The sequence below is a fragment of the Podarcis cretensis genome (assembly GCF_951804945.1).
Source record: "Podarcis cretensis genome assembly, chromosome: 12".
NCBI lineage: Eukaryota > Metazoa > Chordata > Lepidosauria > Squamata > Lacertidae > Podarcis > Podarcis cretensis.
Genome location: NC_137181.1, coordinates 39349824 through 39374325, shown reverse-complemented (window position 1 = coordinate 39374325; position 24502 = coordinate 39349824). Strand labels below are relative to the sequence as shown.

General features: G+C 43.0%; 1 protein-coding gene across 9 annotated transcripts in view; it reads right to left on the bottom strand.

Annotated features, from left to right (window-relative positions):
- Positions 1-24502, bottom strand: part of PLCL2 (phospholipase C like 2) — a 153840-nt gene that overhangs the window by 79908 nt on the left and 49430 nt on the right. For 6 of the 9 annotated variants that reach the window (XM_079947189.1, XM_079947181.1, XM_079947182.1 and 3 more), the window contains 2 exons: positions 14338-14409; positions 8227-8821 (listed from right to left, as the gene is read on the bottom strand). In XM_079947189.1, the coding sequence (XP_079803315.1) occupies positions 8227-8538 (312 nt within the window). In that variant the 5' untranslated portion in view covers positions 8539-8821; positions 14338-14409. Of the gene's footprint in view, positions 1-8226; positions 8822-8942; positions 9102-9881; positions 10024-10068; positions 10239-14337; positions 14410-24502 lie in introns of those variants that run through there. The other 3 variants (XM_079947184.1, XM_079947188.1, XM_079947187.1) reach the window with 3 other exon arrangements.

Here is a 24502-nt window from a genome sequence, read left to right as displayed (position 1 = left end):
CCTTGAGGTACAGACGCTTCAGGTTGCGTTTTTTCGGGTTGTGGACCGCCGAAACCTGGAAGTACCGGAACGGGTTACTTCTGGGTTTCGGCGGTTGCGCATGGCAGAAGCGCCAAATCACAACCCATGCGTGTGCAGATGCATCGCTGCGTGTTGCGAAGGTGCATCCCACACGGATCACGTTCGCAACCCGAGCATCCACTGTATTCCTGTTCCTCCAGCCATCACTTCAGTGTTCTCAGGGTGAATTGGAACTGGCATTGTAAACCGATGCCTGGTTCAAACTCTGGCTACATGAGACCTCCCACAACCAAAGCATACAGTACCTACCATATTACGCCACAAATAACAGCAACAGGTAGAAGAAAAGAATCCAGCGTATTCAGAGGAAGGGAAGCCAAGCCACAAACTAAAAATGTACAATTTTAAAGAATCCAGGGAAATGAAATAGCAGGAGGAAAGAAAGGATTATAGGTTCTCTCTTCCTCTTTGTTCCATAAAGGGAAATGAAAACAAAAAGTAAGGACAATAATATTCAGCAAGTTCATCTATTCACAATCCTTATATGATGAGATACCCTCCTGTTTCAGGGTTTTCTCTACATTACAGCCTATGAGTAGTTCGAATCTTCTGGAGGCCACTAGGTTAGTGAAGGCTGGGCCCTATAGCTTTTTAAATTTATTTATTTAAAGCTGAAAAAACAGGGCATTGGTTGGGTCCCCCCCCCAAGCAACAACAACAATGTATTTAGGGGAAAGAAAAATAGTTTTCAAGTCTTTTATGGGTATGTGAACAATGCAAATATGTATTGCAAGCAGATACACATATTTTCCTGGGTGAGCTTGGTCCAATCATTATCTCGCACCCTATACCTAAACTGCTTCACAGGGTTGTTGTGAAGACAAAATGAAGTGCAAAGAATCATATATGCTGCCTTGAGCTCCTTGGAAGATATATAAGATCTAAATGTAAAAAAAAAACAAAAAACACAGAATACAGTTAAACCCACCCACTACTCACACAGAAACATGGATACAAGCTTCTGTATTCCTCTACAAACTAAATGCAGATTTAGCATGCATGACAAAAGCCAATAGACACTAAGGTAGTAAAGTCACATGCTCTGAATGTGCATGTAGCTGTTCATATTACACAATGATTGTGCTGACCTCAGGTGACGACTACAATCTTGGTATTGCTTGCACAAGTGGGCATTACCCTGAAACACCAATGTCATATGTTTTGAGGGAGGAGCAATTTGAGTACAGTACTATGAAGGAGAGAAGCTTACTTCCCTAGGATTTCCATGTGGAAAAGCAACAGTGGCAGCATTGAAAAGAAACTTCCTCTGGCTGTTTTAGTGAAAAAAAGGTTGGGAAAACTCAGCCCAGAATAAAGTCCAGCAATACATGCCTTGTTAACGATGCAATTCCAGAGTTTTCCACAGACTACTCTTTGGTGATTGCGACTGCACAGCTTTTGTAGCTACACTTCAAACCTAGCTTTAAAAACTTGGCGGAGTATTTGAGGGGAAAAAGAAGAATTTTGATAGGCTTATGCATCAGGAATATCTAGAATGAAGCTGCTTCCAGACAGAGGCTTAATACTGCACATGGGTTGTTAGCAACTGTTTGTTTTTTAATTTAGAGGATTTTGTGCAGAAAATTCATTTTAAGGGGGTGGTGCAGAATACAGGGTGGCATTTTGATGCCAATGATGTCATGTGGATGCTATGGAAAACTTGCATGAGCGGCACCTGTCTAGAAGCACGCAACTGTTTTTGAGAAACGTTGGACATGGCTCACAGGATTCTTCATATTTTGAATATGACTTCTGCAACTATGAAGAGCAGAAACTCTAGGTTTTGTTTCTCAAGCCAACATTCTACAGCAGAGTTGAAAGGCAGTGTGATCTTGTCAACAGCCAAGTAGAATTGGATTGGGAAGACCTGGGTTCTAATTTCAGCACTATCTTTAACAAACCTCTCTTTTTGGGAGGATTGGGCTGGTGTGTTAGCGGAAGGATATTCAGCTGGGCTCCTGTCTAATATTACAGACAGTGAAGAATGCCAATCCAGCCTTTGAAACAGTCATATCTTTATATGAATGTGATTTCTATTTTTGTGATTCAAGCTGCAAAATACGACCCTAAAGTGTAAAAGCATTTTATTTTGCTATTAATACCAAGGACAGCCTTGTGAAACATTTTTCTACCAATTTTGGTCATATGCAAATGAATTTATCCAACCGTAGCTGAAAGCTAAGTTTCCTAATAAAGATGATCTTTTTTCAGAGGCATAATATAGAATATTACTACTAAACAGTTCAAACAAGCTTTTGGACTCTGTAAAGAAGTAACACCTACTATTTCCTAGTACCACAACATAGCTATGAATGCCTTTCTGGTCTGTCACTTGGCAGTGGGATGGCATCTTCACACATACACGAATAAGAACACATTCCAACCCTGTCCCACAAAAACACAAGACCAAACAAATCACACCAACACATTGCATGTTTAAGTCAAAAAGGCACAGCATCACAGAATCACCTGCAACAGTCAAGAGAAAAAAGGAGATGAACAAAGAATATTAATCACCCTAAGAATTAAATATAATTTTAAGAAATTCAAGATAGAAAACAGTGTGTAGTTCTCTACCAGTGTGACATGATTAAGCAGAAGCAAGTTCCAAAAGAATTCAATCAAAATTATTGAGCTTAGGAAATCAAGTCATTTTTATCACTAGCAAAACCTGGCTGGCCAGCCATTTTAAGAAAAGCATTGTAAGACCTATTGAAATATCCCTTTCATAAGACGGTAGGACTCACCTCCTTGTACATTGGCTTCCACTATATCTGAATTAGTACCAACACACTAATAAACCTACCTGGTCATTTTATTTGTTATCATCTGAAAAAAGCTTTAGGAAATCTTGGATGCAAAAGTTAGATCCACAGACTTCCATGGGACTTACCCCAAGATTAAACATGTACAGGACTGCAACCTTAAAATGTCAACTGAGTTTTTTAACCAGATCTAATCCTTTGCCTTACATTCTTGCTAAACACCTATAAAATGCATCACAAGTATCAGTAAATATCGTTTACTGGTCTGAAGTTGTATTTTAGCAATGAAATATTTTATGTCATATATACATTTAGGACAGTCTTACAGTATTTAACTTGTTTCTGAACCTGAGATGAATGCTAACATAAAATGCTCTATATTTGCTCCTATATCTGGGTTTGGTTTTTTGGTGTGCTCTTTTTTCTTTTCTTTTTTTACTACTTTGAAAAGTATGTACTTTTGGAAACATTTTTTTCTGTTTCCTAAGGTTTAGGTGGCTGTTGTATAAACAAAGAAGGACTCCAAGTAACAACAGCAAGACCTATTGGAGGGCTAGGTCCAGTCTAAACAGAGGCTGACAACCAACTTGATTAATTCCTGTCCTTTGTGATAGCATTATATATTTTTGCACAGACTAAACAATTCCTCTTAAAACAAATGAAGACTATGTTGAGTCATTCAACTCCTGGTTTTGTTGTAACACAGTGCCACAACAAAGCCAGCTTGACACATTGCAATAAATTATTTGCACTTTCTTTATATATCAAAGAGCTGATGAAGTTGTTCTAGTGATTATAAGGATTTAGGGCTGAGTGTGGACAGAACAACTGTTAGCAATAAAAACTGTTGGTCATTTTCTTCCGGGCATTTTCCTTTCTCCCCACCTCCATTCCCAGATCAATATGGAAAAGGAGCCCAAGTTCTGGAGTGCTCTGTTCATTACGCCTTGGGCCATAGAAGCTACTATCATGGGTTTTTTTAGGATAAAGAAAGAAAAGAAAGAAAATGGTACTTCTAATTTGTCTATCTGTCCTAGTACTGTACATATAACAAATGGGGGAAAGCAATCCTAACATGTTACCTTACAGCAGGGATGAGGTACCTATGCCCCTACAGGTGTTGCTTACTCCAGCTTTCAACAAGCCTAATGAACATGCCCAATGGTCAAAGATGTAGGAATCTGGTAGTCCAACATCATCTGGCAGGTAACCTATTCCTGCTTTATAGTCATATACATACATACATACATACATACATACATATGAGATATGATGAAATAATCTGTGGAAAAGATGTCATTATTCCATTTCAGAAGTTTCTACTTTCAGTGTCCTTAGTATTGTTCCTTTGGGATAACCAAATTCTATTTTAACTGTCCAACAGTGGAGCAGACTCCCACGAGAGGTGGTAGTTGACATTCCTTCACTGGAGGATTTTAAGCAAAGATTGGATGGCCACCTGTCATATATGATCTAGTTAGGATTCCTGCAGTGCAGGGGGTTGGACTAGATAACCCTAGGGATCCCTTCCAACTCTACACTTCTAAGCTTCTCACATGTAAATGGTATGTACATTCAGATGTGCTGTTAGTCAATCAAAATGTCAATTCAACTATGATTTCTAACTCCGTGGTTGGAGTAAAAACAAGAATGCCAATGCAGTATAGTTGCGAAGAGTTCCAGACTAAGGTTGGGGGAAGACCCTGCTCTGAATCCCAACTCACCCAATGAAGCTCACTGAGTTACCTTGAAAGTCACTACCTTTCAGCCTAACCTTTCTTACACAATTGTTGCTGTATGGGGAAAAAGAGAGGAGAACCACATCTGCTACCTCATGCAACTTGGAGGAAGGGGAAGGATATAAAAAATATTTTTGTTATATTTTTTAAGGCAAAGACATCTCCTTCCTAACTGCTTGTTTTAAAAACTACTCCGAATGAAAACATGCAGGAACTGTGTTACAATGAGAAAGTGAAGCTTTAATAGGTTACTGCATTATAAATGTTACTAATGCATTGCCTTTTGTGGCATTTATCTCCAGCAGAAATTGAGAACATACCCTAACTTAAAGTAGGGGGAAGGACAAAGCATGAACAGAGAAAATATTCTTGCTGCTGCTTTTCCAAAATGCTTGGAGAGCTAGAAATATTGTTTGCTATGCACAGGATCTCTGTGCAGAAGTGGTGCTTGCCCAATCCAGCCGGCTATGCAGGCAAGCTGTCCTACATGCCAAAATCATCTGGAAGTGGGAGGAAGGGAGGGCTAAGCCAGTAACAGGTTAAGAAAGCAAAAGACTTTCCAGTTCGCAGCATTCATCAAGCCAGGCTCACTGTCCAGCTTTTAAAAAGTGATAATGTAAATGTAAGCAGAGTACTTGTATACAGCAAAAGTAGGGACTCCCAATTAAATAAACAAACTATATTGTATAACATTGTTACTATCAGTAACATATGCATAAAACTTCAATATACAGAACAACAGAGAGTTGAAGCTCATCGTGCAACATCCTACTCCTAAATGGTTGTGTTAGCTTCAGCACACCACCACAGATAAAGCACTATTTTAAGAATGATCAAATGAGGTTCCATTTGCCATTTAGTTTCATAAAGTGCTGCACTGAAAACTCCTGTTGCAATCAGGAGTGCCCACGTGGTAAAACAACTCTAAGGGTTACAGATGGGGCATGTAAAATTGCAACACAGAAGCGGTCTACCACAGAGAAGTAGCACACAAGCCAGCCCTTTGAACGCAGAAATCCTCTTACTACAAATCCCGAGCACAGCACAGGGTCCCTAAAAAGTGGTGACAGTTTTTATGATTTTACATACGCAGCCAAGCCTAGCAACAAACCAAGGGTCAGGTTCCACAATGGATAAAACGGCAACTTCTGCTGGAACTGGAGCACTACAGCCAAATCCTAAAGCCTGCTACCAAAGCAGAGCACTGTAGTTTTTTGCAGGCCCATACTTTTCGTAAGATTAAAATTGTTTACTCCAGCTCTCAGCAAGCCTAGCCACTGTTCATAGAAATGTAATAAACTACACTGGGGGAAGAGGCTCAGAATACCAGTATGGTGGGCACTGCTTAAACAACAGTATATTATTTGCATAAGCAGGCATTTATTATCATATTTGCACTTACATTTCAACATCAGTTTTTAGTATATAACTCAGGAGCTCCAGATGTACTTGGCAGGTAGAAGCACCATTAAACAAAGATTAGTTTCAATAAAGAGGAATCTGTGTTTATGATGTTAAAATTATACTATAGGAAGCAGTTATTTTAGTGCCACTAACTTACACAAGTGTTTTGCCAAACTCTTGCATTGGCAGCCACATACTTCAAAAAGAATGCCAACTGTGAAATAGATAATATAGTTGTGTTCAACTAAATGGAAAGTAACAGCTGACGCAAGAAACTCGTATTATTTGCTAATGCTGCATGTCTATAGGGCAAGGATTTGCAAAAACTTCAATATGGATATCCATAATCAATAGCATGTTTAAAATTGCGCATCTAGGGCTTTTAAATTTTTTGCATATGTATGAAGGTGACCTTGAACAATAAACAAATTCTGAATAAATTCCAAACCTTAGTTCATTTAAAATTCCTGTTCCCACTGAACTTGGTAGGACTTGCTTCCAAGTAAACACACATCAGATGTGGCTGTAAATATGGCTGACACTCCAATACAAAATAATTATAAGCCAAGGCATGTTAATAAGTAATATTTGGAGTTCACACCATGCTGAACCACTAATGGGAGTAATAATATGAAAGAGATAGTGAGGAAAGCAACTAACTTTATTCCTAAAAATACTTATATACCACTTTGTCATAAAAAGAAAAATGTTAGGAAACAAATCTACAGTTTTAACCCATAGTTAGGTAGATGAACCACATAAGTCATAGATGTGCGGAAGGCAAAGTCTGCTTTCAAATTACCAAATTCTGAATCCCAATCCTAGCTTTAAAGCAAGTTACAGTTTGAAAAAATGTTTCTTTTATTCCTACCCTTTTGAAGCACAAGCTTGCTACAGAAACTAAAAAATATATACACCACTATTTAACAAACTCCAGTAATACAGCAATTATATTGTTGTTTGGACTACCAGGGAACACAATTGCAGAGTTATAAATTAACTCTGTGCTTGGTTCAAAAGATATTTTGGCAGGCTAAATGAATACGGTATTGAATTTATACCTAAACAAGAAGCAACAGAAGTTTGCCACTGTGCTGCAGATGTTTGTCACACAGGCACACTGCTGCAAGTGGTTAACAAACCTGCACCACCTCTCTCTGACAGGATGGGTGGGTGAAAGACTGTCAAATGCTCTCTACCACTGACTGTCCTTGTTCTCCCCTTGATTCTGAAAACAAGATCCTGCAGCTTGCTGCACAACTTGAGATCTGCTGCTAATGGAGTATTCATTATAGAAACATTTCACTTTACAACATGCTACTGAAAATACCTCTTCTCAGCAAGGAGATATCATTGGCTATGGACTTGCTGTATTCATACATATTGCAACTCTATTATTTTATGTAACTTTTAATGCAGCTCATCTGTGTTTAAAATTACCAGTATGGGTTATATGCCATTCAGCTATTATGAATCCTATGCCCTGTAGCGATCAAAGATAAATTACTGTCACATTTAAAAATAATAATAAACCAACTGTTTTCTTTAAAACTAACAAGACTTATAGCCAGGAATCCTTCGTTTTGTGAATCTATGATTCACCTACCAGCATTGTCTTATCTCCCCGTACCTGTTTGATATGTGACAATAATATCTAGAAAGTAATTAAGAAAGGCTAAGACTATAGGCATAAGCTGCCATAAACAATCTCTTGATGGATGCGCTGTCACCTTTAGGAGGGTGTTCATCTTTCTTCCCCCTCACCCACGTCATTTATCCTTGGTTTTCACATCACTTGCTGTACGTCTGTCAACAGGGTACAAAATTGCTCTGCACAGGTGCACCCAGCATCCCACAGAATCAGCAAAAACCTGCGTAGTCTGAAATCTCTGCATGGCAAGCTGATTCCGTACTTAACTAGGCAGCAGTACCTTCCTTCCTTCTTTCATTTCAGAAGCACAGGTTCTCCCTCCCCCCCCCATGCCCCCAACTTTACCTCTTTATACAGACACACGCACCAAAGCTCCACACTCATATAATCAAAATTCAATAGCCAGGTTGTGTCCTCTCCCTGCTTTAAAGCTGTGTGTTCACCTGCACAAGTCAGCAGACACATTTACTGCTACATACACGACTGAGTTGGCTCACCTGGAGCCTGGCATTTGTGCATGTCCATTTCTGTCATCCCCTTTCCCACCCCCAAATAGCAGAGAACCCCAGGTAGCATATCCTCTTACCTTGATGATGCTTGTTTTCTTGGGGTGACCAGGTTTGCCATCTGGCTGCAGAGTGGGACATCCTCTCTCTGTGGCAGGGCTGCCAGACTGAGTAGACTCTGTCTCTTCTCTGGTGCCCATCAGAGCACAGTCCCCATTGGAGACCCCGTTGCCGGCACTGTCCAAGTGGGTTCTTGCAACCCCACCTCCTCCTCCACCACCACCACCTTCCCCATCTCCCGCTTTGAAGGCCACCTTCCCGTGTGCAGGGCTTGGGGAGGACGCTATGCCCCCACTGCTGGTGCCACCCCCTCTGCTGCCAAACTCCGCCATCAGCCTCGCCAGTTCTAGAGGAGCAACAATATCGACGACCCTTCTCTTCTCCCTCCTCCTCCTCCTGCTGCTGCTGCAGCAGCTCGGCGATGATGATGATTGGGCTTCTCCTCCTTCCGCTTTTTTTCTTTCTTTCTCCTCCCCGATATATGCAAAGGCTCTAAAGAGGCGGGTTGCAAAACTCTCCCGTCTCCGACCGTCGGTCAAACTGCAAAGGTTGCAAAGCGCCTGAGCGATCGCACGGATCCCGGTTCCGCCAGCGCCAGCCGTGGCTTTTCAGCACCTGGGAGAGGAAACAAGAGAGAGAAGGGGGGGGGGGAGAGGGGGGCGGGATGAAACGTGACAATCAGCTCTCAAATGAGGCGCACGAAACAATAACATACTTTGTAAAAAATACGACATACTGCATGCATCCGGTGGGGCGGCGATGCACCGCCTTACACACATACACACACACACGCAACGCGGCGTGCACGGAGAGGTGAAGGATAGGAGTCCTCCCCGAAACACAACAACAAAGGCGCTCTCCCCGAGGGAGGAGGGAGGGGAGGAGACAAGAGAGCTTCCCCCCCCCCATAAGGAGCTAGAGGCACGGGCGCGCGCGCGAGGCGCAGCACCCTTGCAAAAAAAGGCGGCAGCTGCTGCCGCCGCCGCTACTAAACCAACAGCGACTTCAAAGCAGCGGTGATTATTTGTGCATTATCTGGAAGGCGGGGAGGAGAGCGAGCAAGCTCTGAAAGGAAGTCGCGCGGCCAGTCACTTCCTCACAATATCGATGCTTGCTTGCATCGTCCTCCTCCCGCTCGCCGTTATAATTCCCGCGTGCGCGGGGGGCCAAGGAGCGCCTCCTTCCCTTCCTCGCCGGAGAGCCGTCCCGCCTCTTTGTGTCCTCTCCTACCGGCTGCACACGCAGCTGAGGGCACTGCAGTGGCGCCTCGGAAGCGTCCACCTGTGCTGACACGGGGACACACACGCGCGCGCGAGAAAGTCAGCACACGCAGAGAGCCGCCTTGTACACACACACACACACACACATATACACACGTATACACCCCCCTCTTCCTCCAGCACCCAGGGGCGCTTACGCACCCAGGGGCATTTTTACGCGCTACTCTTAACCTGCCCCTCCCCGCCACCGGGCAGGCAAGCAAGAGCGCGCGCGCGCCCCACCCCGGTTTCTGGGCTCCAGGGCAGCACCTCTCTCTTGCGCGCGCGCAGTGTCCCCCAAACTGCCCTTCCCCGCGCACAGGCGCTGTTTCGGCCAGCTGTCACTTTTCCCGCCTTCCTTTCCCTCCCGCAACCTTTCCAGCAGCTCTCCCTCCCCGTCCAAAGAACGCGCACACCTCAACGGCAAGGTGACAGAGTCGCCGCCGCCGCAGCCGCTCTCGGCATGGCCGCAGTCAGAGCAGGCGTCCCCTCCCTTCCCGCTTCCCCGCTATGGTCGCCGCCTCTGCCTGAAGCCGGATACGCGCCGAGAGACTGATTCATGTGCCTGGGCTGTGCTTTCCCCCACCCCGTCTCTTGCCTCACCCGTTGGGAGAAAGGGTGGCGGGCGGGCGGCGGCTGCCGCGGCTTCCCTCCTGGGCTGCCTGAGGTGAAGGGGCAGCTGCGAGCGTGACGCCGGAGCGCCCCCGCCTGTGGGAAGGCAGGGAAAAGCCCCGCGAAAACAGCCCCCGCCTCCGTCTAATTGCCTGTGCGTATCTTGCACCGGTGCCGGCTGGGCCCGACCCAGTTGTCAATCAGACGGACGAGCACCGCTCAGATTGGGCAGCCGCCCAGCACCCCCTCCGGCAAGCCCAACACACTACAGTGGAGCCCAGGGAGGGAGAAGCCAATCTGTCAGGCAAATGTTGCCCACTCGGGGTGACCTGGCGCTTTGCCTTCACAGACACCCCCTTCCTTTTTACCCCGCCCGCCCATAACCAGTTGCTTGGGGTTGTTTTAATGGCGAAGGAACTCAGCCTAAAGTGCTCTTCCTTCATATTCCTTTCATTTTTTTGCTTTTCAACACACCTTCCTCTCCTGACCTCTTCCAGGGCTATTTTCCTTGGTCTCTCATTTTATTTTGTTTTTTAAAACCGCACTTTTTACCTTGATGCGAACAACCGCGTGTGACATGGCACTTTCACAAATGGGTTTAATTGTTTTGTTTTCATTTTCCTTTTCTGTGATTGAATCTAAAGCCTCGTTTGGCTAGAACATGCGTTCCATTTAAAACTGGCTCTCTCCTGCGTTAATAATGTGCAGAAGAAGTGATACATTCCAGACTAAAATGCATTCTCGGCTTCACTTGTAAAAATGCCCTCAGGACTTTCAGTGGTTAACCCATCGGACCATCTGGATTGGGTTAGAGTCACATTCCTGGATAATCAATCCTTTTCCTGTCCATTAATGGCTTCCAAAGTGTAAATCAAATTGAAATGGATGTGTGTACATGCCGTATGCTCAAGGACATATAGATGACGCTTCCAAAAAGAGGCAGAGAGCAGACAAAACAAAAACAACAGAATAAGTGTGCTGGTAAAAAAGCAAGGATATATGCGTTTTTTACACATGCTTTCCATACACCAACCACATCATGACAGCCCAGAGCACATTCTTGATGTGAAGTCTACCAGCCACTTAATGACCACAAAGCCTGCCCTTATACAAGCATACTGGCATTTCAGGTAAATTATATAATTATATTAATAATAAATTATTTTCCAGCCTTCTGCATGCTGTACAAAAAATGCAAAAGGGATCCTGTGAAAACAGGCAGCATAATGGTCACACAAGAGTTCACTCTTTCACTTTTGTTTTAATTGATGTGCTATAGCTACTAGCCTCTTGCTTTTTACTCACTAACTTTAATACAAACACAGACCGAAAGGGTTTGGGGAAGGAAACACCTCTGCTTCACTCACTCTCTTTTGCTACCTAGATCATTGGTTCCCAATTAGCTAACGACTGAGGACCCCCTGTTTTTCAAAAGCTTTTGAAAACTTTGGTATCCCTATGGTAGTTTTAATTATGTGAATGGTACCACGGTACCACAGACCATGGTACCACGGTACCACTGATCCTGAGTAGGCTATGCAGACCCCCTGGGGTCCATGGAACACCAACTGGGAACCACTGACCTTGATAATCTACACTAAGCATCTCAAAGTTGGTTAAGGAGCAATGACTGAATCTGCATTAAATGAGTCTGTGTTAAATGAATTCAAGTAAATACATTAAGTGACATCATGGAAGATAAAGTTGAAAGAGAGATTAGATGGTTTGATAAAGCAACTGCAATATTAACAGCACATGGCAGAACCGAATCTGTCATGGCCCTGAAAACACTTTGCAAAAGAAAACAGATATTGTGGGAGTGTTTAAAAGAGGAATGGAATAACTTGATAGACAAAGCTTTAGCACAGTTGAAGAAGGAAAAGAAGGATTGCATCCTAAATACACTTACTAGGGTGTAAACCCCACTGAACACAGTGGAATGTCCTTCTGAGTAATAGGATAGGATTACTCATGAATTTCCTTCTGAGTAAACAAGCATATAACCATCTCTGAATGTACAAGGCAGAAGCAAGAAAGGATAAAAGCGGGGTGAAGAAAAGAGGTCTGGAACAGACAGAGACTAGTTTGAAAGTGACACAGAAATCCACAGGGGGTCAGTATAAGTGATGGGCTGTGTCATTGCCTATAGGAGAGAAAATGCAGAACAGAAAGAAGAAGCAAGGCTTTTCAAAGGACATTTAAAAAAAAAAATCACTGACGCACAAGTACATGCATTGCAACATGACAAAATAAATAACAAAAACAAACATGAATAAATAAGTCTATAACAAATACTGTAGGAATAAAATAATAGCCCCAAAGACTTACTTACAGTAATTATGTTATAATTTGCTTTATAAGACAAGTGTCTTTTCAAAGTAATAATTGAGATGATGGAGGATAAAGCTCCCAAGAGACCTTCACTGATGTGAGAAATGAAAGGAAACCACTTCTCAAAAAAGGAATTTTGTATAGCTGTGTGTTTTTGTAAGTCTGCTCTGTGATGCATTAACTTTTTGAGCAATTGGGAAAAAACCAGCACACAGATTACCACTGGCAACACAAGGGGTGTTATTGGAAAAAGCAGGTACCTTGCCCTCCCCCCTCCCCTCTGAACAAATCTTCATTCAAACTGCACAGCCTCCACATGACCTTCAAATGGGGCTTGTTGGTTGTGACTTGTAGAGCAGCATGAAGCTGAGGTATGCTATGTGCATATACTGTAGCTATCAAATGTGCAGTTTTCACCATATCCAGTCCCATAACTTAGACCAATGCAGATACCCCAGTACAGTGAAAAGAAGCTAAGAGATGGAATATCAACCATTTAAAAGACAGAAGACAAGCTGACTAGGAATAGGATAGAAAATAGATTTTGTTTGGAAAGAAAGATAGCTGAAAACTTAGTAACAGTCATTTTAGATGAGTAGAATAGAGGACATCGGCAAGATAACTAAAAAACAGAAAGGACATGCTGTGCACCCACTGCTGAAAGACAGCAAGAATCAGGAGTGAAAACTAGGGAGACGAAATCATAGAATCATAGAGTTGGAAGAGACCACAAGGGCCATCGTGTCCAACCCCCTGCCAAGCAGGAAACACCATCAGAGCACTCCTGACATATGGTTGTCAAGCCTCTGCTTAAAGACCTCCAAAGAAGGAGATTCCACCACACTCCTTGGCAGCAAATTCCACTGTCGAACAGCTCTTACTGTCAGGAAGTTTTTTCTAATGTTTAGGTGGAATCTTCTTTCTTGTAGTTTGGAATCATTGCTCCGTGTCCGCTTCTCTGGAGCAGCAGAAAACAACCTTTCTCCCTCCTCTATGTGACATCCTTTTATATATTTAGAAGACAAATGGAAGAGGAGACTAACATTGTCTTAATGGCATTGATGCTCAGCCATGTCAGTCCTCTGATTCAGTAAGTTTCTGTTTCCTATTTCTCCATTTAGAAAAGCACTGTACAATTAAAAATCCTTTGTTGGTGGATACCAATGTATTAAAATAGTCACTAGGCACATTCCACCATATATTACAGTGCACACTAACATTCCAAGGTTACAAGTCTATCCACCTCAATTTAAGCAAGTCTACAATGAATTCAGTTGGCTTGACGTCTGATGGAACATGCATAAGATTCAGCCGCATGGCTACTATTGATGGAGTGTCTGTGAGCTGTGTCCAGAAAGGGAGTTAAGTCCTTGGCTTGGGTTAGGATTCCCTTTGCTAGTCTACCACAGTAGCAAAACAGGAGGAAAGGAAACAGGCAAAGTAAAACCTGATGTTGCCACCTTAATTATGATACTGGTTTCTCTTGTCCCATAGAGAGAGCCTTGCTACTGTTATACTGGTCCATCCTAGCTTTGCCTTCCTGGTGGATTTTGCTTATTGGTTCAAAATAGGTTTGTAAAATTTATCTCCCCTCTTAAATGCCTCATGGACCCTGTAGGTTTTCAAGGCAAGACCCTGAAAGAGTCCTTGTATTTTTAGGAGTTGCATGGAGAAAGTAATTTTACCTGGTGTGTCTTTTTCTCCATCACAACTCTTAGTTTAACTTGTTTAATAATTTCAAATTACACCCAGAATATACTATTAAACGCATTTCTAAATGTAAGTCTGCAAGAATTTGTCATGTAGAAAATGTAGTTAGAAAAACGCACTTAATAACAGCAGAGAAGAGGTCATTTTCATTTAACATTTTAAAAAAAAAACAATAAGAAAATTAAGAACTAATCAATAACAAAATAACCAGTCAATTACCTAATAAATGCTGCTGGCCCAAAATCAATGGTTGTGTCTCATTGCTTGTACTGTTTGTGCTGTTTCTACATCCTGTTGGTGACAAGGAAAAAAACAGATATAAAAAGAGAATTCCTGGATGCAAGGCTCCAAGTTTGGGGCAAGTACTCTGTGTAGAGAGAACCCCAGCAGAGATTTAAAATCACAATATGCAGTAAAGTGCGGAAATATAAGCTGCTCAGACCTGAGTTCCAAAATACTCCCCTCTTTAACCAGCATAGCAAAATACCACACAATTTGTTAGTTTAAAATGGTGTACTTGCAAACTCTCCAAAGGTTTCAAGGGAGGCTTGTTAGAATCATGTGGTCTGAACTTGGAAAAACCAGATCAGACCTCTTTACATGCTAAGCTTATTAGGTAGACTGAGGAAACAACAGGCTTGATTACCTAGTCCCTCCCAAAGTGCGCTAAGCCTGGCAGACAGTTCACTCAATGGCATTAACCCTTTCACACATTCCCTTCATGCATTAATTAGACTTAAGCATACTGGTTGTATGAGGCTAGTTATCCCACACATCCAATGTTCTAGGGCAGACATAGGCAAACTCAGCCCTCCAGATGTTTTGGGACTACAATTCCCATCATCCCTAGCTAACAGAACCAGTGGTCAGGGATGATGGGAGTTGTAGTCCCAAAACATCTGGAGGGCCGAGTTTGCCTATGCCTGTTCTAGGGAAAATATTTGGTTGTTTTTAGCTTTCCACATGCATAAATATTATTATTCAAACTGTTTTCTGAACAGATTTGGTAGTCCTATATATTAATCTTACAAATATATTAACGTGCACACTTTTTACCAGATATTATAAGAAAAATTCATATAAAAATTCCAGACCATTTGAAATGCTAACTATTGGGGATCAATGCAGTCATCAAGAAATAGATAAAACTATGCCTAAATTGCTAGTGTTAAATCCACAGATTGGGCTGGATTTATTTTTTGTGCTGCTTCACAAATTACATTAAATGGCAGGCTGAAATTAAGTATGGATTTACAGTAACATCTTTAGATCTACAAACCCTTCTGGACAAACAGTCTCTCCCTCATTAGCCTCAAATTAAAATTCTGAATTTAAAAGCTGCAGGAACCCCAAGTTATTAGAATTCTTTGTCATGTAGCCTCTCCAGCAGCGCAGAGAACATGAGTAATGATTTCAGCCATTTTGCCACTTAAAATGCAAGTACAGAACCATCTCCTTGCCACTGCTGATCAGACTGATAACAAAATTTGACTTCTGCATCAGTACAGTATAGCATGATAGCGGATATTGTAAGAGCTGCGGCATTAACATTAAACTTTGGCAGAATGCTCCTAAAGCATGCTGGCCATAAAGAGATTATCCTATGCAGCAGTTGTTCATGGCAAAAGATGTCTAGCTATAAATCTCTCTGAATATATGCTTAATGAATCTGTGATGTCAGCAAGCATCAATGAAATAAGTTTGGGAAGCAAGGACATGTTGTAATTGTGATGAGATTTAGTGTTAATGCCTGAGCCTTGTTTTCATGCTGCTTCTCCCCTTCCCTAACTCCTCTGGCACAGTTATACTGAGGAGATCAGAAGCACTGACTTCCTTTTCAATGAACTGCAGCTTAGCTTTACGTCCAGGCCCTAAACTATGGTTAATCTTGACCATGGGTCATTGAAACAAGCAATCTTCCCAAACTACAATTTGCAATTGAGCTGATTTATATTAAACCTGTTTTGTCTGGGATTGCACAAATCTAGACTCTCAAGCCATAGTGGACTCCCTCAGAGGGACTCTGGACTTCTCAGAGACAAAGCAAAACCTGTATGAGTTCAATGCAGGGACTCCTGGAGCACCTTGTGGTGCCTCAGCAATCCAAACATTAAAAAAAAAAAACTGCTGCCAAGTGTCTGCTAAAAGTGAACTGGGAGTCTCTAATCTTATCATATAAGGAAAACACCAGAGTGGGCTGATGGGGGAAAGGACATTAAACATCAGTACAGGGAAAGGGCAAAGTGAGAGCTGACAAGTTATAATCAGAGGGAATGGGTTTACCCAGAAGGCAAATCCCTTTAATTCTTTTCTTCAACCAACTTTAAAGGAAATGATAGCCTTTGGAAGTATTTCTCTACAGTTTGGCAGGCTTATTGCCCCGGGGCACATATCTCAAGTCTTCAATTTTTAGACCAATTGCCCACAAGCACTAGGAAAACACCCTAAAACTGTGAAGGTTGCCCTTGTGGGTAAACCATTGCAGCTATCATTCTGAAATTTGACAGAATTCAATCTGGCCTGTAAATGTCATCCAATTCCACCCCAAAATAAGGTCTAAAAATTCCCCTTTAGGAAAAGGAAGAAATTTGAACTCTAGAAGATGCCCTGTACACACACACACACACACACACACACACACACACCCTATTTGCCTGTAATTTGGCAGGCTTTATTCATTCCAGAAGAGTAGCATACCTGCAGATTTAATCCACTTTTGTCAAAAGGGAAGCAAAGCAAACTTGGGCAGACCCTAAGGCAAATCAGCTGCCCTACAAAGTGTTCCTGATTGAGATGGGTTGTTATTCAAAGCACTGAATTGATGTCCAAACCAAATCTTGAAGTCCTTGTCTTGTGTCTAGGATCAGAACTCAGGTGCCACAATGGTTGTCTAGTGGCACAATCAGCGGCGGAGGAAGCCGCTCGGGCGCCTGGGGCGGTGCACCCAGGGATGGGGTGAGCCTCCCATAGGGGTGGGACGCACCGTGGGGCCTCCAGAGTCTGCCTGCCTCCTCGCACTCAGCCGCCCTACAGCTGGGGGGGAGGCAGTGGGCGGACCGTTTGGGCAGCATGGAGCCTGCACACCCAAGTCACTGCGTCTCTCCCAGGAGAGTGGTGACACCCAGGGTGGCCCGCACCCCCGTTCCTCCACCCCTGGCCACAATATCTAATCATAAACAGGATGCATTTGCCATACAGTCTGTGTACTGTTTTTGATAAGAGGGGGAACAATTGTTGAAGCACAGCCTTATCATAATCATCATCAAATGTTAGGATTCTGCAGATTTGTACCTGTGATGATGATGATGGTTATAAATTAACTTCCTGCTTATTTTTTTGAGCAGAAGTAATAAAAAACCACACCCCAGAGAATCAACTCTGAGTCATATGCACTTAAACTGAAACACATATATTTTCCTGAAAAGATGAGGATAACAAATCTGTTCTAGATTGACTTATTAATAGATACAGATTTTTGTCTCATTTCCTAGTTGAAATCTCTAAGACCAGCAAGGTCGCAAGGGATACACACACACACACACACACACACACACACTTACAGCTGAGAGCGAGAAACTGAGAGAGAGAAAAAGTAATTTTCTTCACATAAATGTTAATAAATTATAAGTTATGTATCAGACTTTGAAGCTATATACCAGATTCTATCTTCAGACCCTCTGAAGATTAATTCTGAGCAATTGCCTAGGTTACACAGTGCAGTATTGAAAAGGCAAGCATTCATAAAGTCATGAGATAGATCCCTGCAATAATTAGATTTGCTTTAAAACTTCATACATACAGTGCTAACCTGAAGGCAAAAACAGGGGTTTGTCTACTTTTGAAACAGGGGTGGAAGAGCAGTGGCCCTTGGGGCATTATAGGGTTCCAACTCCCATCAGCCCCATCCAGCAGGGCCCATGATTAGGGTGATATGAGTTGTTGCAACGGAACGACGGAAACCAGAGCACACAGAAATGCTGTTTACCTTCCTGCCGCAGCGGTACCTATTTATCTACTTGCACTGGTGTGCTTTCAAACTGCTAGGATGGCAGGAGCTGGGACAGAGCAACAGGAACTCACTCCATTGTGCAGATTCAAACCGCCAACCTTCCAATTGGCAAGCCCAAGAGGTTCAGTGGTTTAGACCACAGCGCCACCCACATACTATGGTATGGCTGCAGGAAACCCCAAGGTAATATGGCATATGATGGTGTGGTTCTGAACAGTATGTAGCTGACTGTAGCTGAAGGGTGTAGCATGAGACTGCCATCTTCTCCCCCTCTCCCGACAGGTTTCTCTGCCTAGAGATGCTGGTGAAAAAGCTTCATCTTCTAAAGCAGACCTTTCAAAACTTTTCATGTTGGTGACACACTTTTTAGACATGCATCATTTCACAACAAAGTAATTCAATTTTACTAGCAAACCGGAAATTAAACTAACTCCTTTCCAGCCCCAGAAGCAGCATGGGGGGCATTCACATGACACACCTACACAATGTAGCTGACAAACTAATGGGTTGTGTCGCAACACACAGTTTGGAAAATTTTGTTCTAAAGCTACACTGGAGGGGGGGGGACAAGGTGGTAGGAAATGGTGCTTCCTATCCCTGAATTTGTAAATAGACCATAAGGTGTTGAGCTGAGTAATTTGCAGGAAGATACCTGAAGTCATCATGACTTACACACATATTCCAATACTGGAACCTTTCTAGGAATTAAAGTACCATTGATAGGCTAGTCATTGTTTTGCATACGGGTCTTATTTGCATACAGGCATTATTTGCATGGTTGTCACTAAAACCTAACTCCCATTATCCCTAGCTAACAGGACCAGTGGTCAAGGATGAAGGGAGTTGTAGTTACAAAACATCTGGAAGGCCGAGTTTGCCTATGCCTGAGTTTAGATCTCTGGATCCTAATATTGTATGACTATTTCATCTTCTTCAGCTAAGAAACCCAATTTCATTATTTCTGCAGTTGCAACCTTATGAAACAAATTATCGCCATTATAATTTACATGTCTGAAAACACTGAACCTGTTTGTAAATTGTTCAAAGGAAGAGTCCTAACTTGATATCTTACACCCCAGATTCAAATACTATTTTCATTTGGCCAGGAGATACAGTGTCACTATTTGAATATAAGTTGATCTGCTGCAGTCAAAAGTTAACAATCATCACAGTGGTTCTTAAAAAAGAAAATTGTTTTGAGAATTCCTCATTCATGGATACATCTATAGCACATATCTCCATGTTTCTTCTTGCCCAGCCTCCTAAAGGAAGATGGAAATCTGACACATATTTATTTCAGTTGTACAGTTTCTCCATTCTGATGTTAGCAATTATCTTGCCAGTCTGAAAGCTGATGACACGCTATACTCCAATGGGAGTAAACGATAAGGATCACAAAAGAATTAGTATCAGTCTGATAAGTGGCATACAAGTTACATCATTCTATTTTAGTCAAATGGCTTCTGAAGTATTATATGATACATACCTCCTGAAAAGAAAATGAGACAGGGCTGATTAAACCAAGCACAAACACTTTGAGATACCTGCCTTTGCCCAACCATAAACATACATTATGATTTCCTCTTAAGGACAGATCTTGATGCTACAGTATTAACATTAAAGGTAATTGGGAGGGGGCATAAAGCTATGGGCCCAATGTCTGTTTTGGGAAAATTCGTGGAAATTAAAGCAATCTTCTGGAGTTCTCCAAGAGAATGGAAGGACATAAGGACAGCCTGGTGGATCAACCCAATGGCCCATCAAGTTCAGCATCCTTTCTCATGCTGGCCAACCAGATGTCTGTGGGAAACCCACAAGCAGGAACTGAGTGCAGGAGCCCTCCCTCACTGTGGTTTGTTCCAACTCTTTCTGGCTTGGCTCCAGTCTCCACACCAGGTGCTGGTCATGGATACTAGACGCTCTGCCACTGTGGCCTATCCCGAAAATGGGAGTGTGAGGAACACTTGGGCTAGAACCAGAGAGACCTTCAGCCTTGTGCAATGCTGCCTTGTGAATCGGCTTTGTTTTAAATAGCCTGCATTGAGTTCTATAAAGGTAAAGGTAAAGGGACCCTGACAATTAAGTCCAGTCGCGAATGACTCTGGGGTTGCAGTGCTCATCTCACTTTACAGGCCGAGGGAGCCGGCATTTGTCTGCTTCTGCAGACAGTTTTTCCGGGTCATGTGGCCAGCCTGGAAAAGCCGTTTACCTTCCCACCGGAGCGGTACCTATTTATCTACTTGCACTGCGTGCTTTCGAACTGCTAGGTTGGCAGGAGCTGGGACCAAACAACAGCAGCTCACTCCATCACAGGGATTTGAACCGCGACCTTTCGATCGGCAAGTCCAAGTGGCACAGTGGTTTAACCCACAGTGCCACCCGCGTCCCATTGAGTACTATAGGGCAAAATAAATAGGCCATAATTTGTAATGTTGTTGAGGGAACATTTTCCCTCATCTCTACACTGGGTTTGCCAGAGTCATGAGACAGCTTTAGTATTCTTTCCAATGTACATTCCTTGACCTATTCACATATTTATTTATTTATATTTATAAATATTCATATATTTATTTTTATAGAGACTGGCATTTGGGAATGACGTTGTGGAGAAGGATCCCTTTACTACCACTTGCTCTAAGATGATCAGTTCAAAAGTATATGAATCTGCTATTTTTCAAATGCAAGCCTGCAAATTCAGTGTTCCTCAAGAAATTTGGCACACTACAAGGATGATTGCAGAAGATCTTAACTAGGGTCACCATATGTCCGGAATTTCCCAGACACAGCCAGGATTCAGCCGTCGGAAACAGTGTCCAGGAAGAAAGCGCTGCAGTGTCTGGGAAAATCTGGACATATGGCAACCCAGGTTGGAAGTGTAGACTTTGGTGGGATTTTCACTTTTTGAAATATGGCAACCCTATCTTAACAGCAGAACCTGAAACAAAAGCCAATGATGAAAACCTTAATCAGCTCCTCTATCTACAACCAGCCATTTTTTTGTTCATTCAGTCAACTGTGACTGAATCTGGCCAAAACAGCTCATGCGGATGCCTCCTCAAATAAGTGTGTTTTGACCATATGTGGAGGATAAAAAGGCAGCCTGACAAATAGGAGGAAGGGGCTGTTTTATGCATAGGGAGCATAAAATTCATGAATGGGGAATGGAAGTAAATAAAGTCCACTGGAGAGGAATCTGAGAACAGCAGAAGGAAGAAAAAGCAGAAAGGGTACACTGGTCTGTTGGAATACGCCTACGTTATATCAGTGGCTTGGTGCAGGTAAGATTCCCCAAACTCTTCCCATTTCCTCTTGAGGTTCACACACTCCCTGCCACTTGATATCAGCATCTCACTCCTTTTCAGCACTAATGGTTAGCAGCTGTTGCCTCAACCTGAATGCTAACCACAGATAGTGCACCAGTTTAAAGATAAGTACCCTGAGTTTTCGGGACGCAGGTGGCGCTGTGGGTTAAAGCCTCAACGCCTAGGGCTTGCCGATCGAAAGGTTGGCGGTTCGAATCCCTGCGGCGGGGTGCGCTCCCGCTGCTCGGTCCCAGCGCCTGCCAACCTAGCAGTTCGAAAGCACCTCCGGGTGCAAGTAGATAAATAGGGACCGCTTACCAGCGGGAAGGTAAACGGCGTTTCCGTGTGCGGCTCTGGCTCTGGCTCTGGCTCTGGCCAGAGCAGCGATGTCACGCTGGCCACGTGACCCGGAAGTGTCTCCGGACAGCGCTGGCCCCTGGCCTCTTAAGTGAGATGGGCGCACAACCCCAGAGTCTGTCAAGACTGGCCCGTACGGGCAGGGGTACCTTTACCTTTACCTTTACCCTGAGTTTTCAGCTCATTGCATCTGTAATGCTCACCACAGTTAGCACTGAAAGGGAAAAGGAGGAATTTCAGCAAGTGAGGTTAGAAGCAACACACAAGCCAGAGGGGAAAGGAGGAGTATTCAGATTCTAGATTGAGAAACATTATGTCTATAATGAGTCGATGAGATGTAGAGAGGAAGAGAGGAAATGAAAAAGATCTACTATTAACAGAAGAGATTTAGACACAAGGACTAAAGGTTTCCTGTGCAACAAAATCGTTTCCCAATACTGTAAACAGAGCACTGCACACTCCTAATGGCACTCAAATGTATCAACCAAAACAGAGAAGCCAAGGAAGGAGAACACTGAATACATGAATTGTGTGGACTTGTTTTAGCCAAATGGTGTGTCCTCCTGTGACGCCCAGTGTCCTTGGGATCAGAAGCTCAGGCCTTGTCTTTCTGTTTATATTTTGTAAATATTCCTAAGCCCGCTGTAAACAGTGTACAGTAGTCACACATTTATCTGTTGTCTAAGGAGCAAGTACACAACAGAAGGGGACTGAAAGCATGCTGTTTACCAAGGCAATAGAACTTTTCAATGTCGGTAAGAATTTTTTGTTCCTCATCAAGGGCATTAGTATCATTGGGAATACTCAAAAATAGAAACAGAGGAATATCTTGTAATGGTAAATAACCAAACTCCAAATAAATCCTTTGTTTGTCACCACTGAAACCCTAATTATAGGTGCAAGCAGTGCTTTTTTTCTAAAAAAATGTTTAGGGGTACTCTCATTTTCCCACACAGATTGAAATACTGCCCCTCAATGAGGCCAAACTTATATTAACAAAATGTTTAGGGGTATGTGTACCCCTGTTCCCCCCAAAGCACTGGGTGCAGGTATTCTTTTGCTATCAGTCATTATTATTATTATTATTATTATTATTATTATTATTATTATTATTTTGCCGTACCAGGAGTTCTAAAACTACAATGGAAGGGCTCTAGCTCCATGGTAGAATATTGCTTTGCATGCAGAAGGTTCCTGGTTGAATCTCTGTCATCTCCAAGTAGGGCTTGGAATGTCCCCCATCTAAAATCCTGGGGAGCTGCTACCAGTTGCAGTGTGGACAATACTGAGCTAGATGGACGAAGGGACTCACTCAGTATAAGACAGTGTTCCTACACATGGTAATGAAGATCTGCACACAACTATGTTGTGTGTAGTCATCTATTTTGTTTTGAATTTGTTTCTCTCCTGGGGTGCACCTTGCGCAGAATAAATGGTCAATCCAAATTGCTCAATCTTTGAGCAGTGTGAGATTCCAGGTATTTTCCTAGGATTCGGTTTCCTTGGAATGAGGGACAGCGGAGATTGTGGTCTTTATGCTATATGGTTTAAGGTAAAGGGACCCCTGACCATTTGGTCCAGTTGCAGACGACTCTGGGGTTGCAGCACTCATCTTGCTTTATTGGCCAAGGGAGCCGGCGTACAGCTTCCGGGTCATGTGGCCAGCATGACTAAGCCACTTCTGGCAAACCAGAGCAGCGCACGGAAACGCCGTTTACCTTCCCGCCATTTACCTATTTATCTACTTGCATTTTGACGTTCTTTCTAACTGCTAGGTTGGTAGGAGCAGGGACCAAGCAACGGGAGCTCACCCCATCGCGGGGATGTGAACCGCCGACCTTCTGATCAGCAAGTCCTAGGCTCTGTGGTTTAACCCACAGTGCCACCCACGTCCACCCGTTTACTTGCACGTATATACAACCTAAGACTATGATGGCGGGGGGGGGGGGCTTACAACATTAATACCCCAGAAGGTCTTGCTTCTCCCATCCTCACAGCCTTGGATTCAAGCAGAAATCAAGCATGGCTCTCACTCTCTGGCTTTCTGCCTGCATCTAGCCCAGCTCACATAATTTTAGCCATTGTCCTTCTAACTATCAGTCAGGTAAGGGAAGCAGGACCTGCCCATTGCCCTCTGGCACAAAGCCATGCTTAGGCCCATTAACTCACCAAGAAGCCTGGCTAGTTCAACAACTGAATCCTCCATTAGATTTCAGCCCTTGCTGGATCCAGGAGCCAGGCATCATGCAGAGTAACCCCAACCCCCCAAATGTACAGCAATATTTAAAAATATGCTATGTTCAAAGAAGCCACTGTGCTACTCTGCTTTCCTCCTTTTGCTCTGATGCTGTCTTTCTGCTTTTACCTCAGCCAAGGAATATTATTAAAGGATTTCAAGGTGATATGTACTCCTTAGTCACCAGCCTAGCAAAATCTGAACATATTACAAAGGGAAGCACAGCTACTCCACTTGAGGGGGAAATGTACTAAGTAATAGGAAGACATTGTCTGCTGTTCATCCTACAAGCCTCAGTGCTAATAACAATTGTGTTTGGCGGGGCTTGTGTCCTTTTGCAGTGCAAGCACAACTACATTTTGTACAATCAAAAATGACAAAAGGGACTATGAGACATCTCAAGTCCCCACGCTTAAGAGCCACAAGATGACAGCTGATGCAACTAAGGCTGCAATCCAACGTATATCCCATTGAACAAAC